At 43.2% G+C, this 20,956-nt stretch overlaps 1 protein-coding gene across 1 annotated transcript in view; it reads right to left on the bottom strand.

Moving 5' to 3' along the window:
• Positions 1-932: 932 nt before the first annotated feature.
• The window catches only part of LOC100368805 (serine/threonine-protein phosphatase 2A 55 kDa regulatory subunit B beta isoform), a 43,902-nt gene continuing 23,878 nt past the window's right edge, over positions 933-20,956 (bottom strand). Inside the window, exons 5-8 of the mRNA XM_085504516.1 lie at positions 6,817-7,107; positions 6,071-6,235; positions 4,459-4,720; positions 933-3,921 (exon numbers count right to left, since the gene is read on the bottom strand). Coding sequence (XP_085360642.1) covers positions 3,645-3,921; positions 4,459-4,720; positions 6,071-6,235; positions 6,817-7,107 — 995 coding nt within the window. The 3' untranslated portion in view covers positions 933-3,644. The remainder of the gene's footprint in view (positions 3,922-4,458; positions 4,721-6,070; positions 6,236-6,816; positions 7,108-20,956) is intronic.

Here is a 20,956-nt window from a genome sequence, read left to right on the forward strand (position 1 = left end):
TCATCCACTCAACACTGAGGGCGCTGTACCTTGTTAATAATTGATACACAATTTGCTGTCTAAACGAGTCAACCAGTGTTTGGCTTTGAACTGGATGCACCCAAGTTAATTCCACAAATATGTGAATCAAGTTATTTACAATAAATTAGCTCTTCACTAGTGTAAATATTGGGACTATGAATAATGAGATTACGAGGATACTGCAAATTAACCTTAGTATACAACTTTTCCTCCCAGGAACACATGGGAATCCAAAACTTCAGAAAAGATTTAGCGAACTTTTTGTGTGGGGTAGCCATGCTTGTTTTTATTATGCATGTAATTGTTCCTAATATGGTAGGATGAAAATTCCCCGTAAAATACCACAAAATTACAGCAGTGACAGATGTATAATATTTGATCAGGACATCTTCTCATACTTTGGAACACTTCATCAGTAATTCAATCAGACTAAACACATGGCAAGCCTAAATGACAGGCTTCATTTCAAATTATGAAAATGGAACATTAAACTCAACTTACTGTCTGGACCTATAGATTATAAATAATCCTAGACAACAACTTTCTAATTGTCAACCTCTAAATTGTAGAAATTGCTGTACTCATCAGGATTGCAGTCTGGACGCTTCGAACAACCATTGTCCATTAGGCAATAAACGGTTTAGCATCATGCATGCTATTATTTCTTCAATAAAATTTAATATCACATGTTCAATGTTTATAAGTAATGCTTTCAATACATGCATAAAGGTGTATTTGGATTGGCAAAACATTCTCTGAAATAGAAAAACATTTCCAATTCTCCCTCGCGTTATTTTGAGAAAGGTACCTTTAAGTTAGTGTTTAAAGTGTTGAACACATCAAAAAATAACAGTTATGTCTACAATGCTACTTCCAACAAGTACATGTGAAACATCACTAAAGAAACCAGATTATAGGTGAGCAGTTACTCTTTATTTTTTGTGAATAAAATTTTGCCACTTAACATGGCCAATATAAACATTTTGGTGAATAGTCTGTTCTGACATCAGAATAAGTTACTCCTATTCTGGGTCACAAAAATGCTCCATATTCATGATTTTTTTTTCTAGCAAAATAACGTACACATTTGTATACAGAATGAAATAAACAATACATTAAAGAAAAGCTTTGGTCTCATAACCACTCAAAATACATGTAGAAATACTGAAATTTTAATATTTTGTAATGTGGTCTATACCGAGACTAGGGGGGAAAGTACAAATATAACTGAAATGATTTCTGTGGCAGAGAAAATTCAGCAAAACTTCTTTCCTATTCACCAATATTTTTAATTCATGAATTTTGGACCAAAAAGACATTTTGACATTTTAAGTAAACAGAGCAGGTTAACTTGGAAAAGGCACAACCGACAATAGCGATGCAAAGTACAAATGGCCACCATCTTGCACAGATTGAAACCTTAAGGAAACCTCAAGTATAGCCTGCAAAGACCACATGGTAGTTGTGCTTGAAGTCTTCACTTCTTAATGTACAACATAAAAGTGCATTGACATTTTACAGCTTCAGTGAATTGAAATTACTTTTCTACTCAAAAGATGACATTTACCAAGTGTATATCCAAACCTAGGACAAGTGATTGCATCATATGCAGTATGCATTAGAGATTGCCACTCAACTTATTACATTACTCGTGGTTCACAGTCTACAAAAGCTTTTGATTATCTTGTTTCGATACCAGGAATACAGAGATCTAACTTGTACCAAAACTGGTTGCCTTTGAAAGTTACGGAAAGTTTGTATAATATAAAAAATATACATTTTATTCTGACAAACAAAGCAGAAAATAATTGTGTGAAATATGGGTATGCGTATATTGGACAATGTATCCGAGGGACAGCCAAGGATAGCAATCGTGAAGATAAACAGGTTATAACACCACCACCCCCCACGACTCCCACTTTTTTTTACATGCTGCTAAATAGGCACAAGCGAGTTCAGTTAAGTAACGACCAGGGAACTCAACTTATTTTGTACTAATCCAAGCACTTATCCAGAATTTTAATCTTGATACAAGCTGTCATTTTCGCACAAATTCACAACCAAGTGGGGTTGAGAGGGAACTAATTGTACTTAAATGCATTAAAATGAAATATGTATCGCAACATGACAAAAAGATTAACGAAACAAAACAAAACCCATGGAAATGCAGGACACAACCAACAAGTACATATTGACAATTGTACAAATCGTGCAGGCATCAAAATATTAAAAACAGAAAGATGCAAAGTAATTTGATTCAGAATACGTGTGTGTAGATAACAACGATTTTTCCTTGGGGACACATTGCAGACAATTGCACATATGGTACACGAGGGACAGAAATCTTCATTTCCAGAAAAACATGGGAAGTCCACTTTAATAGCAAAGATCCTGAATTGAGTACTAGGAATAGTTTTGAGATTTGAACCCTCCCATCCCCACACCAATAATTCTTCGTTTTAAGATCAACCAGACATCCACATGGGTTCTGTGTATCATATGTTTAATACTTCTACAATTTAGAGTTGGCGACAACACAGCATACCTGGGGTTAGGTCAAATCAACAGTCAAATCAAATGGAATTGTCTCCAATATTTTGTTGGAAGTCTTTCAAATGATAATCAGCCATGAAGCAAATCTAATAAATTACAGCGCTCACCATTGTCAGACCAAGATTGAGGTAATTTTGGAAACATTTTGCTAAGTTGCACAAAACTTCTAATGTCTACCGATTGCAATAGGTATGACACAAATTCATTTGTAAAACACTTCTACAAAAATATAAGCAATACCAAAAAATTGCAGAATGTACACAGATATTAAGCAATCTATCGATAACTATGACATTGACAGTCAAGTAACACCACTGTACAGCAAGAAACTGTCCATTGCATCGATCTTTCCACATTTGATAACTTTCAGCAAATCAATAAATTTAGTACCGTATTAGCTCCAATAGAATGCACATAAACCAGTAATTGCATGCTTGATCATTTAAATATGGTTCATTTTGATCACAGCCACATCTCATTTACATAAGTTTATCATAAGTTTATGCTACTAATAGAGCTACATGTAATACGGTATAGTGTTTTGTTCGAAACTGGGCATTTAATATTGCGATAATTAGTCAAGCAAAACAAGCTTATTAAATTTGCTCTTGGTGCGAAAAGTCGCAGGTATTAGATCAGGCACAGCCTGTATCATAAAAAAAAAGAAGATGTATAAAGCATTTGATTGGACCCCCTTGAGAAACTAAATCGAGGTATTTTTTACATATATATATATCACATTCAAGAAGTACAACTTTATGGTAGAAAATTGAAGGGTAACACATACTTGTTTACAGGTTTACTTTAAGAGATAAGCTATTCTTTTTTCTACGGAATGAGAATTGGATGATGCAAAAAAATAAATGAAAATATTGACTTTGTATAACATGAATAACAAGCATCAGCTGACTTTGGATAAAGATATTCAAAAATATGAACAAGGGGTTAGGGGAGAGGGCAATGATTTCATCTGACATTGGCCACAAATTGGGGCATACGTGTGCTAGCTACATGTACAACAACATGACTATGTCCTGTGATAGTTTTTACACTACGCTAACATTACTCAACTATTGCTTATCTGTGAATATATACAAATTGTTTGTGGCGGCCACAGCTATAATATTTTCTGATGGATGCCATGCAGTATGGAGTATCTTCTTGTTGAAATCTAAACTATCTACACTTATTTCGTCTTTCTTCCTCTTGCCCCCAGCACACACTCTTCGTGGTTTGAGCACTTGTTTGGGTTTTGCGTTCTCCCGCGATGCTTCAAGCGTTATGTCTCTCTTTGTGTTGCGGTCAAACATCCGGAAGAAATTGTTATATGAACCAGTCATTATAGCACTACAGAGAGATTAGAGACATGTCAGTTCACACACAGAACAATATAATTATACTCACTCAAATTTTTACATAAAAATGATTTGGACCACTGTAGCTAAATTGTAAATTTATAACAAATCCCTTTTATTAGTGCACTTGGGTTTTTCTAATACTTGGAATAAAATAACAAAATTAAAGATAAACCTACATAGAAAATTGGCTAGGTATCTTGCAGTGAGACCAAATAGCAGACCCAACCCATGGTGCACTGAACACAAATGTAGGTTAATCTATGCCCAGGTAGTAACACCATATAGAGTTTGTATAACAAAAGGAAGATACAAAGTATTAATATTAAATGCTCCATACAGTACATAACAATAGTCTTTGTCACTGGGCATATGAATCTAAAATCTTTTATTTTAACTCATTGGATACCAAAGTCAAATTTTGACCTTTTTTTTCAGAAAATAAACTTGAATTAATTTTTTTGAATCAAAAAAATAAAAACCTTTAAAATTATGCAGTCATCATAAAATAAAAAGTTTCGCTACTTACTTGTCGGTGCCATTCCATACGCATTCAAACTTATCAAATATACAGTCATTTTCATAAAGTGAACATAATTTACTACGAAGGTACTCGTGCACTTGGAAAGTTTCTACAGGTTTGGTATCCATGTGAAGGTCCCATACTTTAACTGACAAATAATCCCGCGATATCATGTAACGACCGCTATGACTAAACCTAACATCGGATATTGAGGAAATTATCTCGGAGAAAAAAGAACGATTACTAGGGTCTTCTGGTTCTTCAAATACTGTAGAGAAGAAAGAATAGTAGCGTTTACCGGAATGTATCAAGTATCACTCAAAAATATCACTTTTTACCAAAAATATTCACCAAAATTAGACAATTGAAGATATCATCACGAAATGAACAAATCTGAGAGAGGTCCACATGTAGTACCTACCTATATATGTAATATCAAAGCAACCGGACTTGCGGTCTTAACAAGAAGTCAAAAATATCACTTTTTACAAAATAAATGAATGCTTAATGTGAAGCATTATGCATGATTTATTGACATGATTAATTTGCATTTCTCGTTCCTTCATGAATTTGCATATTCTCGCGATAGTTCAGTTTCCCGCTATATTTGGTTGAGCTAGTTGAACTTCACAACTTGTATTTTCCAACTTTACGATCCCACCGCCATCCCCTTTTCACCACCAGGGGACTTCGCAATTACTTGTGCTCATTTATTCCCCAAGATAATCACTATAAGGTGCGTTTACAAAGTGTATTTACAATTTTGTTCAAGTGTTTTTATTACTAACATTTCAGTAACCATTCATGTGTAGTTGTGGTCCTCACCACCTCTACCACCTGCCCAGGTACAGCCACGCTGTCGTTATTTCTGTAGTTGCAGTTCCCACTGCCTCTACCTACCTAACCTTGTCATCACGTAGTTGTGGTTCTCATCGCTCTACCAATAACCATTTATGTAGTTGCAGTTCTCACTGCCTCTACCCCTAACTCACCTCTGGTAGGTTCGGTTCCCACTGTCCTACTACCACCTCATCTACTAACCACTAACCACTAACAGTTCTCACTGCAGTAACCTTTACAATATTTTGTAACTGTGTTTTAAGACTTGTAGTTTTTAATCTTGTTATTTGCTGTAAGTTTTCTACTTCTGCTTAGGGGGTCCACTGTGGTGCTTTCCATGTATACCAGTTTGCTTGCTACTGTTTCTGGCTTGTATCCCAAAGTTGCTAACAGTGGACCCCCCGATTTGCCAAAATAAATTTGTTCTATTTTAATGTACAACTTCAAGTGTTGTGTCATAAATCAAAAAAATAATCCTCAAAATTAGAGAATTTGAGATTTTGACATGAAATGAACAAATCTGAAAAAGAACCATCCAAGGTACTTGCATATCAAATTTGAAAACATTCTGACAAGCGGTTTCAAAGAAGTTGAAATTGTAAAGTTGAAATTGTAAAGTTAAAATTGTAAAGTTGACAACGACGGACGACAATCAGTAATATTGATAGCGGAGCTAAAAACAGAAAAGTGTAATCGTGTGCAAAATACTGTACCAAATATAGGGTGATCAAATCTTTCTAGTCCGTAAATGTAATTTGTAAAGACTCAATATACTTACTTTTGGCGTGTTGATCACATAATGCTTGTGCTCGCATATCGCATAGCCTAATTGTGCCTTTACTACTGCTATAAACAAATGTATTACATTCTTTAGGGTGAAACTCTGCTGCTGTGATAACTTCTGTTAATTCTTCCATATTGGCTGGCTTAATATCAACAATATCTGAGTGAAATTAAGGCAACAATAACGTATAGCATCAATTGCACAACACTATTTATGAAAGGAAAAAAAAATTTGGCATCAAAATTAAATAATTAGTAACATAATTAACATTCATGCAAATGAGGTAATTAATATGGATTTGTTTGAAATGAAAAGTTACTCATAAAATTAGAATGTTTTGAATGAAGATCTGATTAGGTAGTTATTTCATAAAGAGTGATCAAAGGCATGACAGCACAGATGCCCAAGTCGTGGATTTTTTTACTGTCAATGTTCACTCAATGTGCAATTTTTGATTCAGAATTGACATATTTAAGCACTTCATCAAGACGATCACATTTTGGGGCAAACACCAATATACTAGACTTGCTCACAATTCTTATTTTGTTTTTTTTCCACTATCTTATGTTTGCCATTCTCATTTTTTTTATTGTCAAAAAAAATAAGACTTGTAAGCAAGTCTACATGTATTATAGTAAACAATTTTTGTCAGCATTTGACTTGAGTGGATCCTGTCATGACACAGAATGGCGACTCCAAGACAGCACAAACTACATCATTTATGCATCGGAAAAGGATACTAAAGCTTTGGTCTGTAATTCCTAAAGACCATAAATTAATCCTAAGATCATCAGCAGATATATACGTTTCCCCATCACTATTTACAGATATTGAATTGATATGATAAGTATGAGCATTAGCAAATATTCTTCTAGGACTGGCCTCGACCATTAATTCCATGGGTTTAACTGCAGGAACCAACAAATTAGTCAGCCCCGAGTAGTCTCGATTACATCCATCCTCGTCTCGTAAATTGAAACCTTCCCACTGCTTGTCACGTTCCGACACTTTCCATAATTTAATCGTTTTATCTGCAAGGGAAAAAACACATGAAAATATAAACGTATAATCACCACTGAAGTGATTAAACAGTTTCATGTAATTTAAGAACCCAATAAATATGCAGCAAGGAAGTAATTTGAAATATCATTTTCATAAGTAGATTAACCATGGCATTAGGTGGCTGACAAGGTCCATATATTGACCATCAAGTAAGAAGTTTCAACTGATGACATTGACATTTTTTTTTCGTTATGTTTTTGTTAATGATTGAAATATATTTATCAGTCAGTCAGTTAAGTTATATTTTGGAATAGGGTTATAGCCAGCAAATGAAAGCCCATCTTAAAAACTTTAATTTGTAATTTACAGTGAATTTTCAATGAAAATCTGAAATTTTGCCTGTCAAAAAATTAAATTTTGTGCCTGTCCAAAATGACAAGACAGGTGGCTGGCTAAAAGGCTGTTTTGAATTGTCTGTTGGAGACAGAAAGACAAATCTTGAATGTTACTGCCACTTCTTTACAGAATCAAATATTCACTGCTACTATCTCTCCCCCTCTCCTGCCCTCCACTTCCACCCTGTCCCTAAATTTGCAAAAGTGAATCTGCCATGAAATATGTTTTACAGCATCAAACTTCAATTTAGCTGGTGAAAATATATCGCATAAATTGCAGTGTCAGGCACTGATTACACATTCAAATTACATGCCAATCAGGGCTTCTTTGAAGCCATATTTTTACTCAATTTTGAAAACATTAGATCGCGATCTTGAATTTTCAAGGTGAATGTTCAGGCAAAGCACTCCACTATCACCTTCAAGTATTTCATTAGAACTATGTGTATGTGACAATGCCCTCACAGTTTAGAATCAGTATATCAACAGCCAATCAGATTGCTTCTTTCATCAACACGCTTGGTCAAGCTATCAAAACAAATATGTCTGCGCACAGTGGTAGCTGTGTACTCACATATATTCAAACCAAAGCTATACTTCTGATGTGTTAGTCATACTTGAAGTGGTAAATCAGTAGATTATTATGCTTAACCGGCCTTGCAACCATCAAACTTGGTAATAGTGTTGTCAACACTCGAGTATTATGGAGGAGCAGGTGTTATACCTCAGAGCTCATGATGTCACTGCAACATATATCGGCAGAAATCAAAACTAAGACACCAGAAATGCAAAATTCCAAGTGCTTTTTGGCAGTCATTTGTAACAAAGCTTTCCATTGGGCAGTGACCTTTCTATCGCGCAACAACGCGACATACACGGTTATGAATTGAGTTACAGCACAGGGTTTAGGAGAGAGGAATGTCTGAATGGAACAACACCGTGCAGGCGGACGATGTAAATCGCTGAATCAGCTTTCCTTCAACATTGCTCTAGTAATAACAGAAATGATGATTAGCCATTTATAGCCATCTATAATAGTGTCACAATTTTTCCAAACTATGAGAGTAATTTATCAATGTCAACCAACCACAAAACCCAGAATGTGCATTGTATAAAATTTTGTATTAAACAAGTGTAAGAAATGCCAATTATGTGAACAGTCTGCTGATTATTAGTCTTCTATACAACATGGCATTCTATAATAGACTAGTTATTTGAAGAGGATTCCCAAGAACTATAATTTACAAGATCTGAACTCGTGCACATAAATTAATATTACTTGTCCTGCAGATTTCACAGTTTGATATTAATCCAATTCACATTTGTGAGTCAACCCTGCTGACACCTGTATGAATTTACATTAACATTTGAAATGGTACTTGCATGTACTACTACAAAAAGTGTCTTGCGCAAATGTTTAATACTATGACAGAGGAGTGTCAATATTAATTTAGAAAAGCTATCAAACAGAATAGTTGACATGTCAGCAGAACATTTATGATGACTAAGTAGTGAATATATTGATTTAAGGACCATGCTGATTTCACAATTACTAAATGCCAATATATCAATTTTTTCATAGAATTGGTGACTGACAGAGTTAAATTTAATAGTGTTTTTACATGTATTATCAGTAATAGTAGCAACGCAAGTGATTCACTGAGATGACAGAAACAGAACACACAAGTGTTGTGACCCTATGGTAGATTACTTTCAGAGTTTTATGTAATTATTCATATTTCTTTGATGTAAATGGGTTATCAATAAATGTGTAAATAAATAAATAAATAGTGTAGACAAGTCTTCATATTTGACACATCAATATTCAATGCACGAGAAACCATGACTAAATATTATTTGGATTAAATAACTGTATGTAGAGCCGGGCTGACATCAACTCTGGCCACTGTGTGTAGAGCCAGTCTGACATCAACTCTGGCCACTGTATGTAGAGCCAGTCTGACATCAACTCTGGCCACTGTGTGTAGAGCCAGTCTGACATCAACTCTGGCCACTGTATGTAGAGCCAGTCTGACATCAACTCTGGCCACTGTGTGTAGAGCCAGTCTGACATCAACTCTGGCCACTGTGTGTAGAGCCAGTCTGACATCAACTCTGGCCACTGTGTGTAGAGCCAGTCTGACATCAACTCTGGCCACTGTGTGTAGAGCCAGTCTGACATCAACTCTGGCCACTGTGTGTAGAGCCAGTCTGACATCAACTCTGGCCTCTGTGTGTAGAGCCAGTCAGACATCAACTCTGGCCTCTGTGTGTAGAGCCAGTCAGACATCAACTCTGGCCACTGTGTGTAGAGCCAGTCAGACATCAACTCTGGCCACTGTGTGTAGAGCCAGTCTGACATCAACTCTGGCCACTGTGTGTAGAGCCAGTCTGACATCAACTCTGGCCACTGTGTGTAGAGCCAGTCTGACATCAACTCTGGCCTCTGTGTGTAGAGCCAGTCAGACATCAACTCTGGCCTCTGTGTGTAGAGCCAGTCAGACATCAACTCTGGCCACTGTGTGTAGAGCCAGTCAGACATCAACTCTGGCCACTGTGTGTAGAGCCAGTCTGACATCAACTCTGGCCACTGTGTGTAGAGCCAGTCTGACATCAACTCTGGCCACTGTGTGTAGAGCCAGTCTGACATCAACTCTGGCCTCTGTGTGTAGAGCCAGTCAGACATCAACTCTGGCCACTGTGTGTAGAGCCAGTCAGACATCAACTCTGGCCACTGTGTGTAGAGCCAGTCTGACATCAACTCTGGCCACTGTGTGTAGAGCCAGTCTGACATCAACTCTGGAAACTGTGTGTAGAGCCAGTCTGACATCAACTCTGGAAACTGTGTGTAGAGCCAGTCAGACATCAACTCTGGCCACTGTGTGTGGAGCCAGTCTGACATCAACTCTGGCCACTGTGTGTAGAGCCAGTCTGACATCAACTCTGGCCACTGTGTGTAGAGCCAGTCTGACATCAACTCTGGCCACTGTGTGTAGAGCCGGTCTGACATCAACTCTGGCCACTGTGTGTAGAGCCAGTCAGACATCAACTCTGGCCACTGTGTGTAGAGCCAGTCTGACATCAACTCTGGCCACTGTGTGTAGAGCCAGTCTGACATCAACTCTGGCCACTGTGTGTAGAGCCAGTCTGACATCAACTCTGGCCTCTGTGTGTAGAGCCAGTCAGACATCAACTCTGGCCTCTGTGTGTAGAGCCAGTCAGACATCAACTCTGGCCACTGTGTGTAGAGCCAGTCAGACATCAACTCTGGCCACTGTGTGTAGAGCCAGTCTGACATCAACTCTGGCCACTGTGTGTAGAGCCAGTCTGACATCAACTCTGGCCACTGTGTGTAGAGCCAGTCTGACATCAACTCTGGCCTCTGTGTGTAGAGCCAGTCAGACATCAACTCTGGCCACTGTGTGTAGAGCCAGTCAGACATCAACTCTGGCCACTGTGTGTAGAGCCAGTCTGACATCAACTCTGGCCACTGTGTGTAGAGCCAGTCTGACATCAACTCTGGAAACTGTGTGTAGAGCCAGTCTGACATCAACTCTGGAAACTGTGTGTAGAGCCAGTCAGACATCAACTCTGGCCACTGTGTGTGGAGCCAGTCTGACATCAACTCTGGCCACTGTGTGTAGAGCCAGTCTGACATCAACTCTGAAAACTGTGTGTAGAGCCAGTCTGACATCAACTCTGAAAACTGTGTGTAGAGCCAGTCTGACATCAACTCTGGCCACTGTGTGTAGAGCCGGTCTGACATCAACTCTGGCCACTGTGTGTAGAGCCGGTCTGACATCAACTCTGGCCACTGTGTGTAGAGCCAGTCTGACATCAACTCTGGCCACTGTGTGTAGAGCCAGTCTGACATCAACTCTGGCCACTGTGTGTAGAGCCAGTCTGACATCAACTCTGGCCACTGTGTGTAGAGCCAGTCTGACATCAACTCTGGCCACTGTGTGTAGAGCCAGTCTGACATCAACTCTGGCCACTGTGTGTAGAGCCAGTCTGACATCAACTCTGGCCACTGTGTGTAGAGCCAGTCTGACATCAACTCTGGCCACTGTGTGTAGAGCCAGTCTGACATCAACTCTGGCCACTGTGTGTAGAGCCGGGCTGACATCAACTCTGGCCACTGTGTGTAGAGCCAGTCTGACATCAACTCTGGCCACTGTGTGTAGAGCCAGTCTGACATCAACTCTGGCCACTGTGTGTAGAGCCAGTCAGACATCAACTCTGGCCACTGTGTGTAGAGCCAGTCAGACATCAACTCTGGCCACTGTGTGTAGAGCCAGTCAGACATCAACTCTGGCCACTGTGTGTAGAGCCAGTCTGACATCAACTCTGGCCACTGTGTGTAGAGCCAGTCTGACATCAACTCTGGCCACTGTGTGTAGAGCCAGTCTGACATCAACTCTGGCCACTGTGTGTAGAGCCAGTCTGACATCAACTCTGGCCACTGTGTGTAGAGCCAGTCTGACATCAACTCTGGCCACTGTGTGTAGAGCCAGTCTGACATCAACTCTGGCCACTGTGTGTAGAGCCAGTCTGACATCAACTCTGGCCACTGTGTGTAGAGCCAGTCTGACATCAACTCTGGCCACTGTGTGTAGAGCCAGTCTGACATCAACTCTGGCCACTGTGTGTAGAGCCAGTCTGACATCAACTCTGGCCACTGTGTGTAGAGCCAGTCTGACATCAACTCTGGCCACTGTGTGTAGAGCCAGTCTGACATCAACTCTGGCCACTGTGTGTAGAGCCAGTCTGACATCAACTCTGGCCACTGTGTGTAGAGCCAGTCTGACATCAACTCTGGCCTCTGTGTGTAGAGCCAGTCAGACATCAACTCTGGCCTCTGTGTGTAGAGCCAGTCAGACATCAACTCTGGCCACTGTGTGTGGAGCCAGTCTGACATCAACTCTGGCCACTGTGTGTAGAGCCAGTCTGACATCAACTCTGAAAACTGTGTGTAGAGCCAGTCTGACATCAACTCTGGCCACTGTGTGTAGAGCCGGTCTGACATCAACTCTGGCCACTGTGTGTAGAGCCGGTCTGACATCAACTCTGGCCACTGTGTGTAGAGCCAGTCTGACATCAACTCTGGCCACTGTGTGTAGAGCCAGTCTGACATCAACTCTGGCCACTGTGTGTAGAGCCAGTCTGACATCAACTCTGGCCACTGTGTGTAGAGCCAGTCTGACATCAACTCTGGCCACTGTGTGTAGAGCCAGTCTGACATCAACTCTGGCCACTGTGTGTAGAGCCAGTCTGACATCAACTCTGGCCACTGTGTGTAGAGCCGGTCTGACATCAACTCTGGCCACTGTGTGTAGAGCCAGTCTGACATCAACTCTGGCCACTGTGTGTAGAGCCAGTCTGACATCAACTCTGGCCACTGTGTGTAGAGCCAGTCTGACATCAACTCTGGCCACTGTGTGTAGAGCCAGTCTGACATCAACTCTGGCCACTGTGTGTAGAGCCAGTCTGACATCAACTCTGGCCACTGTGTGTAGAGCCAGTCTGACATCAACTCTGGCCACTGTGTGTAGAGCCAGTCTGACATCAACTCTGGCCACTGTGTGTAGAGCCGGTGTGACATCAACTCTGACCACTGTGTGTAGAGCCAGTCTGACATCAACTCTGACCACTGTGTGTAAGGCCAGTCTGACATCAACTCTGGCCACTGTGTGTAGAGCCAGTCTGACATCAACTCTGGCCACTGTGTGTAGAGCCAGTCTGACATCAACTCTGGCCACTGTGTGTAGAGCCGGGCTGACATCAACTCTGGCCACTGTGTGTAGAGCCAGTGTGACATCAACTCTGGCCACTGTGTGTAGAGCCAGTCTGACATCAACTCTGGCCACTGTATGTAGAGCCAGTCTGACATCAACTCTGGCCACTGTGTGTAGAGCCAGTCTGACATCAACTCTGGCCACTGTGTGTAGAGCCAGTCTGACATCAACTCTGGCCACTGTGTGTAGAGCCAGTCTGACATCAACTCTGGCCACTGTGTGTAGAGCCAGTCTGACATCAACTCTGGCCACTGTGTGTAGAGCCAGTCTGACATCAACTCTGGCCACTGTGTGTAGAGCCAGTCTGACATCAACTCTGGCCACTGTGTGTAGAGCCAGTCTGACATCAACTCTGGCCACTGTGTGTAGAGCCAGTCTGACATCAACTCTGGCCACTGTGTGTAGAGCCAGTCTGACATCAACTCTGGCCACTGTGTGTAGAGCCAGTCTGACATCAACTCTGGCCTCTGTGTGTAGAGCCAGTCAGACATCAACTCTGGCCACTGTGTGTAGAGCCAGTCAGACATCAACTCTGGCCACTGTGTGTAGAGCCAGTCTGACATCAACTCTGGCCACTGTGTGTAGAGCCAGTCTGACATCAACTCTGGCCACTGTGTGTAGAGCCAGTCTGACATCAACTCTGGCCTCTGTGTGTAGAGCCAGTCAGACATCAACTCTGGCCACTGTGTGTAGAGCCAGTCAGACATCAACTCTGGCCACTGTGTGTAGAGCCAGTCTGACATCAACTCTGGCCACTGTGTGTAGAGCCAGTCTGACATCAACTCTGGAAACTGTGTGTAGAGCCAGTCTGACATCAACTCTGGAAACTGTGTGTAGAGCCAGTCAGACATCAACTCTGGCCACTGTGTGTGGAGCCAGTCTGACATCAACTCTGGCCACTGTGTGTAGAGCCAGTCTGACATCAACTCTGAAAACTGTGTGTAGAGCCAGTCTGACATCAACTCTGGCCACTGTGTGTAGAGCCGGTCTGACATCAACTCTGGCCACTGTGTGTAGAGCCAGTCAGACATCAACTCTGGCCACTGTGTGTAGAGCCAGTCTGACATCAACTCTGGCCACTGTGTGTAGAGCCAGTCTGACATCAACTCTGGCCACTGTGTGTAGAGCCAGTCTGACCACTGTGTGTAGAGCCAGTCTGACATCAACTCTGGCCTCTGTGTGTAGAGCCAGTCAGACATCAACTCTGGCCTCTGTGTGTAGAGCCAGTCAGACATCAACTCTGGCCACTGTGTGTGGAGCCAGTCTGACATCAACTCTGGCCACTGTGTGTAGAGCCAGTCTGACATCAACTCTGAAAACTGTGTGTAGAGCCAGTCTGACATCAACTCTGGCCACTGTGTGTAGAGCCGGTCTGACATCAACTCTGGCCACTGTGTGTAGAGCCGGGCTGACATCAACTCTGGCCACTGTGTGTAGAGCCAGTCTGACATCAACTCTGGCCACTGTGTGTAGAGCCAGTCTGACATCAACTCTGGCCACTGTGTGTAGAGCCAGTCTGACATCAACTCTGGCCACTGTGTGTAGAGCCAGTCTGACATCAACTCTGGCCACTGTGTGTAGAGCCAGTCTGACATCAACTCTGGCCACTGTGTGTAGAGCCAGTCTGACATCAACTCTGGCCACTGTGTGTAGAGCCAGTCTGACATCAACTCTGGCCTCTGTGTGTAGAGCCAGTCAGACATCAACTCTGGCCACTGTGTGTAGAGCCAGTCAGACATCAACTCTGGCCACTGTGTGTAGAGCCAGTCTGACATCAACTCTGGCCACTGTGTGTAGAGCCAGTCTGACATCAACTCTGGCCACTGTGTGTAGAGCCAGTCTGACATCAACTCTGGCCTCTGTGTGTAGAGCCAGTCAGACATCAACTCTGGCCACTGTGTGTAGAGCCAGTCAGACATCAACTCTGGCCACTGTGTGTAGAGCCAGTCTGACATCAACTCTGGCCACTGTGTGTAGAGCCAGTCTGACATCAACTCTGGAAACTGTGTGTAGAGCCAGTCTGACATCAACTCTGGAAACTGTGTGTAGAGCCAGTCAGACATCAACTCTGGCCACTGTGTGTGGAGCCAGTCTGACATCAACTCTGGCCACTGTGTGTAGAGCCGGTCTGACATCAACTCTGGCCACTGTGTGTAGAGCCGGGCTGACATCAACTCTGGCCACTGTGTGTAGAGCCAGTCTGACATCAACTCTGGCCACTGTGTGTAGAGCCAGTCTGACATCAACTCTGGCCACTGTGTGTAGAGCCAGTCTGACATCAACTCTGGCCACTGTGTGTAGAGCCAGTCTGACATCAACTCTGGCCACTGTGTGTAGAGCCAGTCTGACATCAACTCTGGCCACTGTGTGTAGAGCCAGTCTGACATCAACTCTGGCCACTGTGTGTAGAGCCAGTCTGACATCAACTCTGGCCACTGTGTGTAGAGCCAGTCTGACATCAACTCTGGCCACTGTGTGTAGAGCCGGGCTGACATCAACTCTGGCCACTGTGTGTAGAGCCAGTCTGACATCAACTCTGGCCACTGTGTGTAGAGCCAGTCTGACATCAACTCTGGCCACTGTGTGTAGAGCCAGTCAGACATCAACTCTGGCCACTGTGTGTAGAGCCAGTCAGACATCAACTCTGGCCACTGTGTGTAGAGCCAGTCAGACATCAACTCTGGCCACTGTGTGTAGAGCCAGTCTGACATCAACTCTGGCCACTGTGTGTAGAGCCAGTCTGACATCAACTCTGGCCACTGTGTGTAGAGCCAGTCTGACATCAACTCTGGCCACTGTGTGTAGAGCCAGTCTGACATCAACTCTGGCCACTGTGTGTAGAGCCAGTCTGACATCAACTCTGGCCACTGTGTGTAGAGCCAGTCTGACATCAACTCTGGCCACTGTGTGTAGAGCCAGTCTGACATCAACTCTGGCCACTGTATGTAGAGCCAGTCTGACATCAACTCTGGCCACTGTGTGTAGAGCCAGTCTGACATCAACTCTGGCCACTGTGTGTAGAGCCAGTCTGACATCAACTCTGGCCACTGTGTGTAGAGCCAGTCTGACATCAACTCTGGCCACTGTGTGTAGAGCCAGTCTGACATCAACTCTGGCCACTGTGTGTAGAGCCAGTCTGACATCAACTCTGGCCTCTGTGTGTAGAGCCAGTCAGACATCAACTCTGGCCTCTGTGTGTAGAGCCAGTCAGACATCAACTCTGGCCACTGTGTGTGGAGCCAGTCTGACATCAACTCTGGCCACTGTGTGTAGAGCCAGTCTGACATCAACTCTGAAAACTGTGTGTAGAGCCAGTCTGACATCAACTCTGGCCACTGTGTGTAGAGCCGGTCTGACATCAACTCTGGCCACTGTGTGTAGAGCCGGGCTGACATCAACTCTGGCCACTGTGTGTAGAGCCAGTCTGACATCAACTCTGGCCACTGTGTGTAGAGCCAGTCTGACATCAACTCTGGCCACTGTGTGTAGAGCCAGTCTGACATCAACTCTGGCCACTGTGTGTAGAGCCAGTCTGACATCAACTCTGGCCACTGTGTGTAGAGCCAGTCTGACATCAACTCTGGCCACTGTGTGTAGAGCCAGTCTGACATCAACTCTGGCCACTGTGTGTAGAGCCGGTCTGACATCAACTCTGGCCACTGTGTGTAGAGCCAGTCTGACATCAACTCTGGCCACTGTGTGTAGAGCCAGTCTGACATCAACTCTGGCCACTGTGTGTAGAGCCAGTCTGACATCAACTCTGGCCACTGTGTGTAGAGCCAGTCTGACATCAACTCTGGCCACTGTGTGTAGAGCCAGTCTGACATCAACTCTGGCCACTGTGTGTAGAGCCAGTCTGACATCAACTCTGGCCACTGTGTGTAGAGCCAGTCTGACATCAACTCTGGCCACTGTGTGTAGAGCCAGTCTGACATCAACTCTGGCCACTGTGTGTAGAGCCGGTGTGACATCAACTCTGACCACTGTGTGTAGAGCCAGTCTGACATCAACTCTGACCACTGTGTGTAAGGCCAGTCTGACATCAACTCTGGCCACTGTGTGTAGAGCCAGTCTGACATCAACTCTGGCCACTGTGTGTAGAGCCAGTCTGACATCAACTCTGGCCACTGTGTGTAGAGCCGGGCTGACATCAACTCTGGCCACTGTGTGTAGAGCCAGTGTGACATCAACTCTGGCCACTGTGTGTAGAGCCAGTCTGACATCAACTCTGGCCACTGTATGTAGAGCCAGTCTGACATCAACTCTGGCCACTGTGTGTAGAGCCAGTCTGACATCAACTCTGGCCACTGTATGTAGAGCCAGTCTGACATCAACTCTGGCCACTGTGTGTAGAGCCAGTCTGACATCAACTCTGGCCACTGTGTGTAGAGCCAGTCTGACATCAACTCTGGCCACTGTGTGTAGAGCCAGTCTGACATCAACTCTGGCCACTGTGTGTAGAGCCAGTCTGACATCAACTCTGGCCACTGTGTGTAGAGCCAGTCTGACATCAACTCTGGCCACTGTGTGTAGAGCCAGTCTGACATCAACTCTGGCCACTGTGTGTAGAGCCAGTCTGACATCAACTCTGGCCACTGTGTGTAGAGCCAGTCTGACATCAACTCTGGCCACTGTGTGTAGAGCCAGTCTGACATCAACTCTGGCCACTGTGTGTAGAGCCAGTCTGACATCAACTCTGGCCACTGTGTGTAGAGCCAGTCTGACATCAACTCTGGCCACTGTGTGTAGAGCCAGTCTGACATCAACTCTGGCCACTGTGTGTAGAGCCGGGCTGACATCAACTCTGGCCACTGTGTGTAGAGCCAGTCTGACATCAACTCTGGCCACTGTGTGTAGAGCCAGTCTGACATCAACTCTGGCCACTGTGTGTAGAGCCAGTCTGACATCAACTCTGGCCACTGTGTGTAGAGCCAGTCTGACATCAACTCTGGCCACTGTGTGTAGAGCCAGTCTGACATCAACTCTGGCCACTGTGTGTAGAGCCAGTCTGACATCAACTCTGGCCACTGTGTGTAGAGCCAGTCTGACATCAACTCTGGCCACTGTGTGTAGAGCCAGTCTGACATCAACTCTGGCCACTGTGTGTAGAGCCAGTCTGACATCAACTCTGGCCACTGTGTGTAGAGCCGGGCTGACATCAACTCTGGCCACTGTGTGTAGAGCCAGTCTGACATCAACTCTGGCCACTGTGTGTAGAGCCAGTCTGACATCAACTCTGGCCACTGTGTGTAGAGCCAGTCTGACATCAACTCTGGCCACTGTGTGTAGAGCCAGTCTGACATCAACTCTGGCCACTGTGTGTAGAGCCAGTCTGACATCAACTTTGGCCACTGTGTGTAGAGCCAGTCTGACATCAACTTTGGCCACTGTGTGTAGAGCCAGTCTGACATCAACTCTGGCCACTGTGTGTAGAGCCGGTGTGACATCAACTCTGACCACTGTGTGTAGAGCCAGTCTGACATCAACTCTGACCACTGTGTGTAAGGCCAGTCTGACATCAACTCTGGCCACTGTGTGTAGAGCCAGTCTTACATCAACTCTGGCCACTGTGTGTAGAGCCAGTCTGACATCAACTCTGGCCACTGTGTGTAGAGCCAGTCTGACATCAACTCTGGCCACTGTGTGTAGAGCCAGTCTGACATCGACTCTGGCCACTGTGTGTAGAGCCAGTCTGACATCGACTCTGGCCACTGTGTGCCAACATAAAGATGATTGTGATCATCAAACTGAGATTGCTTCAATTACCGCTACAATTGCACCAGTTAGACGTGAAAAATGTACTTTGAATGGCAACTAATCAATTACTATGCAAAAAAAGATATGGCCATGGGATGAACAAATCCAGTAGATGTCAACACAAGGTACATACACACCAAGTATCAAAGCATTCAGTCTACCGGTTTTGAAAAAGAATGACCATTTTAAAAGAGTCTGAACTGAAATCAGGTCGGATCGTAACAGCAGTTTTATTTTCATTATTCCGCCTTAAGTTTCTACCTTCATACTGTCTATGGGTCTCGAAACTATTTCAGCACGAAAACCGCGTGAAATGGGAAAACTATGACGCCTCGTAGCGTCACGATAACTTACCGTAAAATTCCTTTTTGAGGCCGCATCTTTAATAGAAGCCGCACCCCTAACTTGAGACATTGTTTCATGTTGAAATTGACATGTTTTGATCCCAGGGAAAAGTCTGCAATATAAGCCGCACCCCAAACTTTCACAAACCAAACAGCCACCACATTTCAGAAAAAAATATACCATTTAATTTTAAATTAAGGCATAATTTTTCGAACATTTCAATGATTCCTGTCGCTTAAATTAGAGTCTAATTAAGGTTTTCCGTAGTCATTTACGCTTATTCCAGAGTACAGGTTTATTGTGGGTAACGCGACTGGGTAAACTGCGTTTCCACAATGAGCTGTTATTATCTTCAAAAGTGTTAAATTCTTCTTCAATGCTCAGCTTATCTTTTGAAAACAACTAATTTCTTGATTTAAAAAAAAAAAATCATGCCGTTTTCCCATCAAAATCAAAGCCAAACGATCGCAGTACAACAACGGTAAATCTCTTCCGTGTTTCGTTTACCATGAGGTCGCTGAACTACATTAACATATTTAAATGCGCTATGGTAATTTAATCACGTTGGCACCATCCAGCGTTTCGATTGGTTAATTAGCGACTTGGCCTACCAGGTCAACATAACAGTTTCAAGTCACTAAAGATGTTTGAACTAACATGGCGGATATCGTATCGGTCGAGCATTTATATGTGACCAAAATCATTCGCTTGCGGTGAAACTAAGTTGAATTTTCACAACAATTCAACGAATTTATTTTTGTACATTATTGTAATCACTACTGATTAATAATCAGCAATTGTAACACTTCGAAAACAAGTAAGTTATTCACTTGTGTGAAACGCAGCATACAGTGTGAAATTTTGTTTGTTTGTGAAAGTAGGTCGAGTGTCGTGCATCTCATTAGCATATCATTATCCCTTCTGGCCTTTGTTTTCTGAAAAAAATTCCAACTGTTACCGAAGTGAATGCTCTAATTAAAGCCGCACCAAGACTTCACGCATCTGAATTCGTCCATTGAAAAAATGAATTTTAATTAAAGCCGCGGCCTCAAAAAGGAATTTTACGGTATTCAAGATGGCAGCAAACACGGAGATTTGTCTTGAAATCGACCAATTTCGAACCATCGCCCTCAAAATAATTGATGAAATAGTTTCGGGACAATCAACAGTAGAAAGGTAGAAACTTAAGGCGAAATAATGAAAATAAAACTCGCAAAGGATGAAACTGTAGCTCCATGGTTTTGCGTTAATACCACGACGAACGAAATAACCGACAGAACTGCAGCTAGGTTCAACCACGATTTCGTTCAACACAATAGCAACAGCAGACTGCAACCTCTGCGGTCGATCCACACAACCACACAACTTACGGAAAGGACTTCTGCCAGTCACTAAATTCCACGCAAACACGATTTCGTCGGTCCCAAGAGTTCCACAACATCCATAACCACTTTAGTTCAGTCTTTGGAAGGAATTCAGTCGATTTAACAGGAGAATCGACCTACCCACACAGACGGAAACGATTTGACTGTCCGACATAGGAATGCATAGACTTATTCATAAACAAAGTTATTCCAACACCATAC

Source organism: Saccoglossus kowalevskii, chromosome 10 (genome assembly GCF_978046115.1).
Source record: "Saccoglossus kowalevskii chromosome 10, keSacKowa6.1, whole genome shotgun sequence".
Classification (NCBI taxonomy): domain Eukaryota; kingdom Metazoa; phylum Hemichordata; class Enteropneusta; family Harrimaniidae; genus Saccoglossus; species Saccoglossus kowalevskii.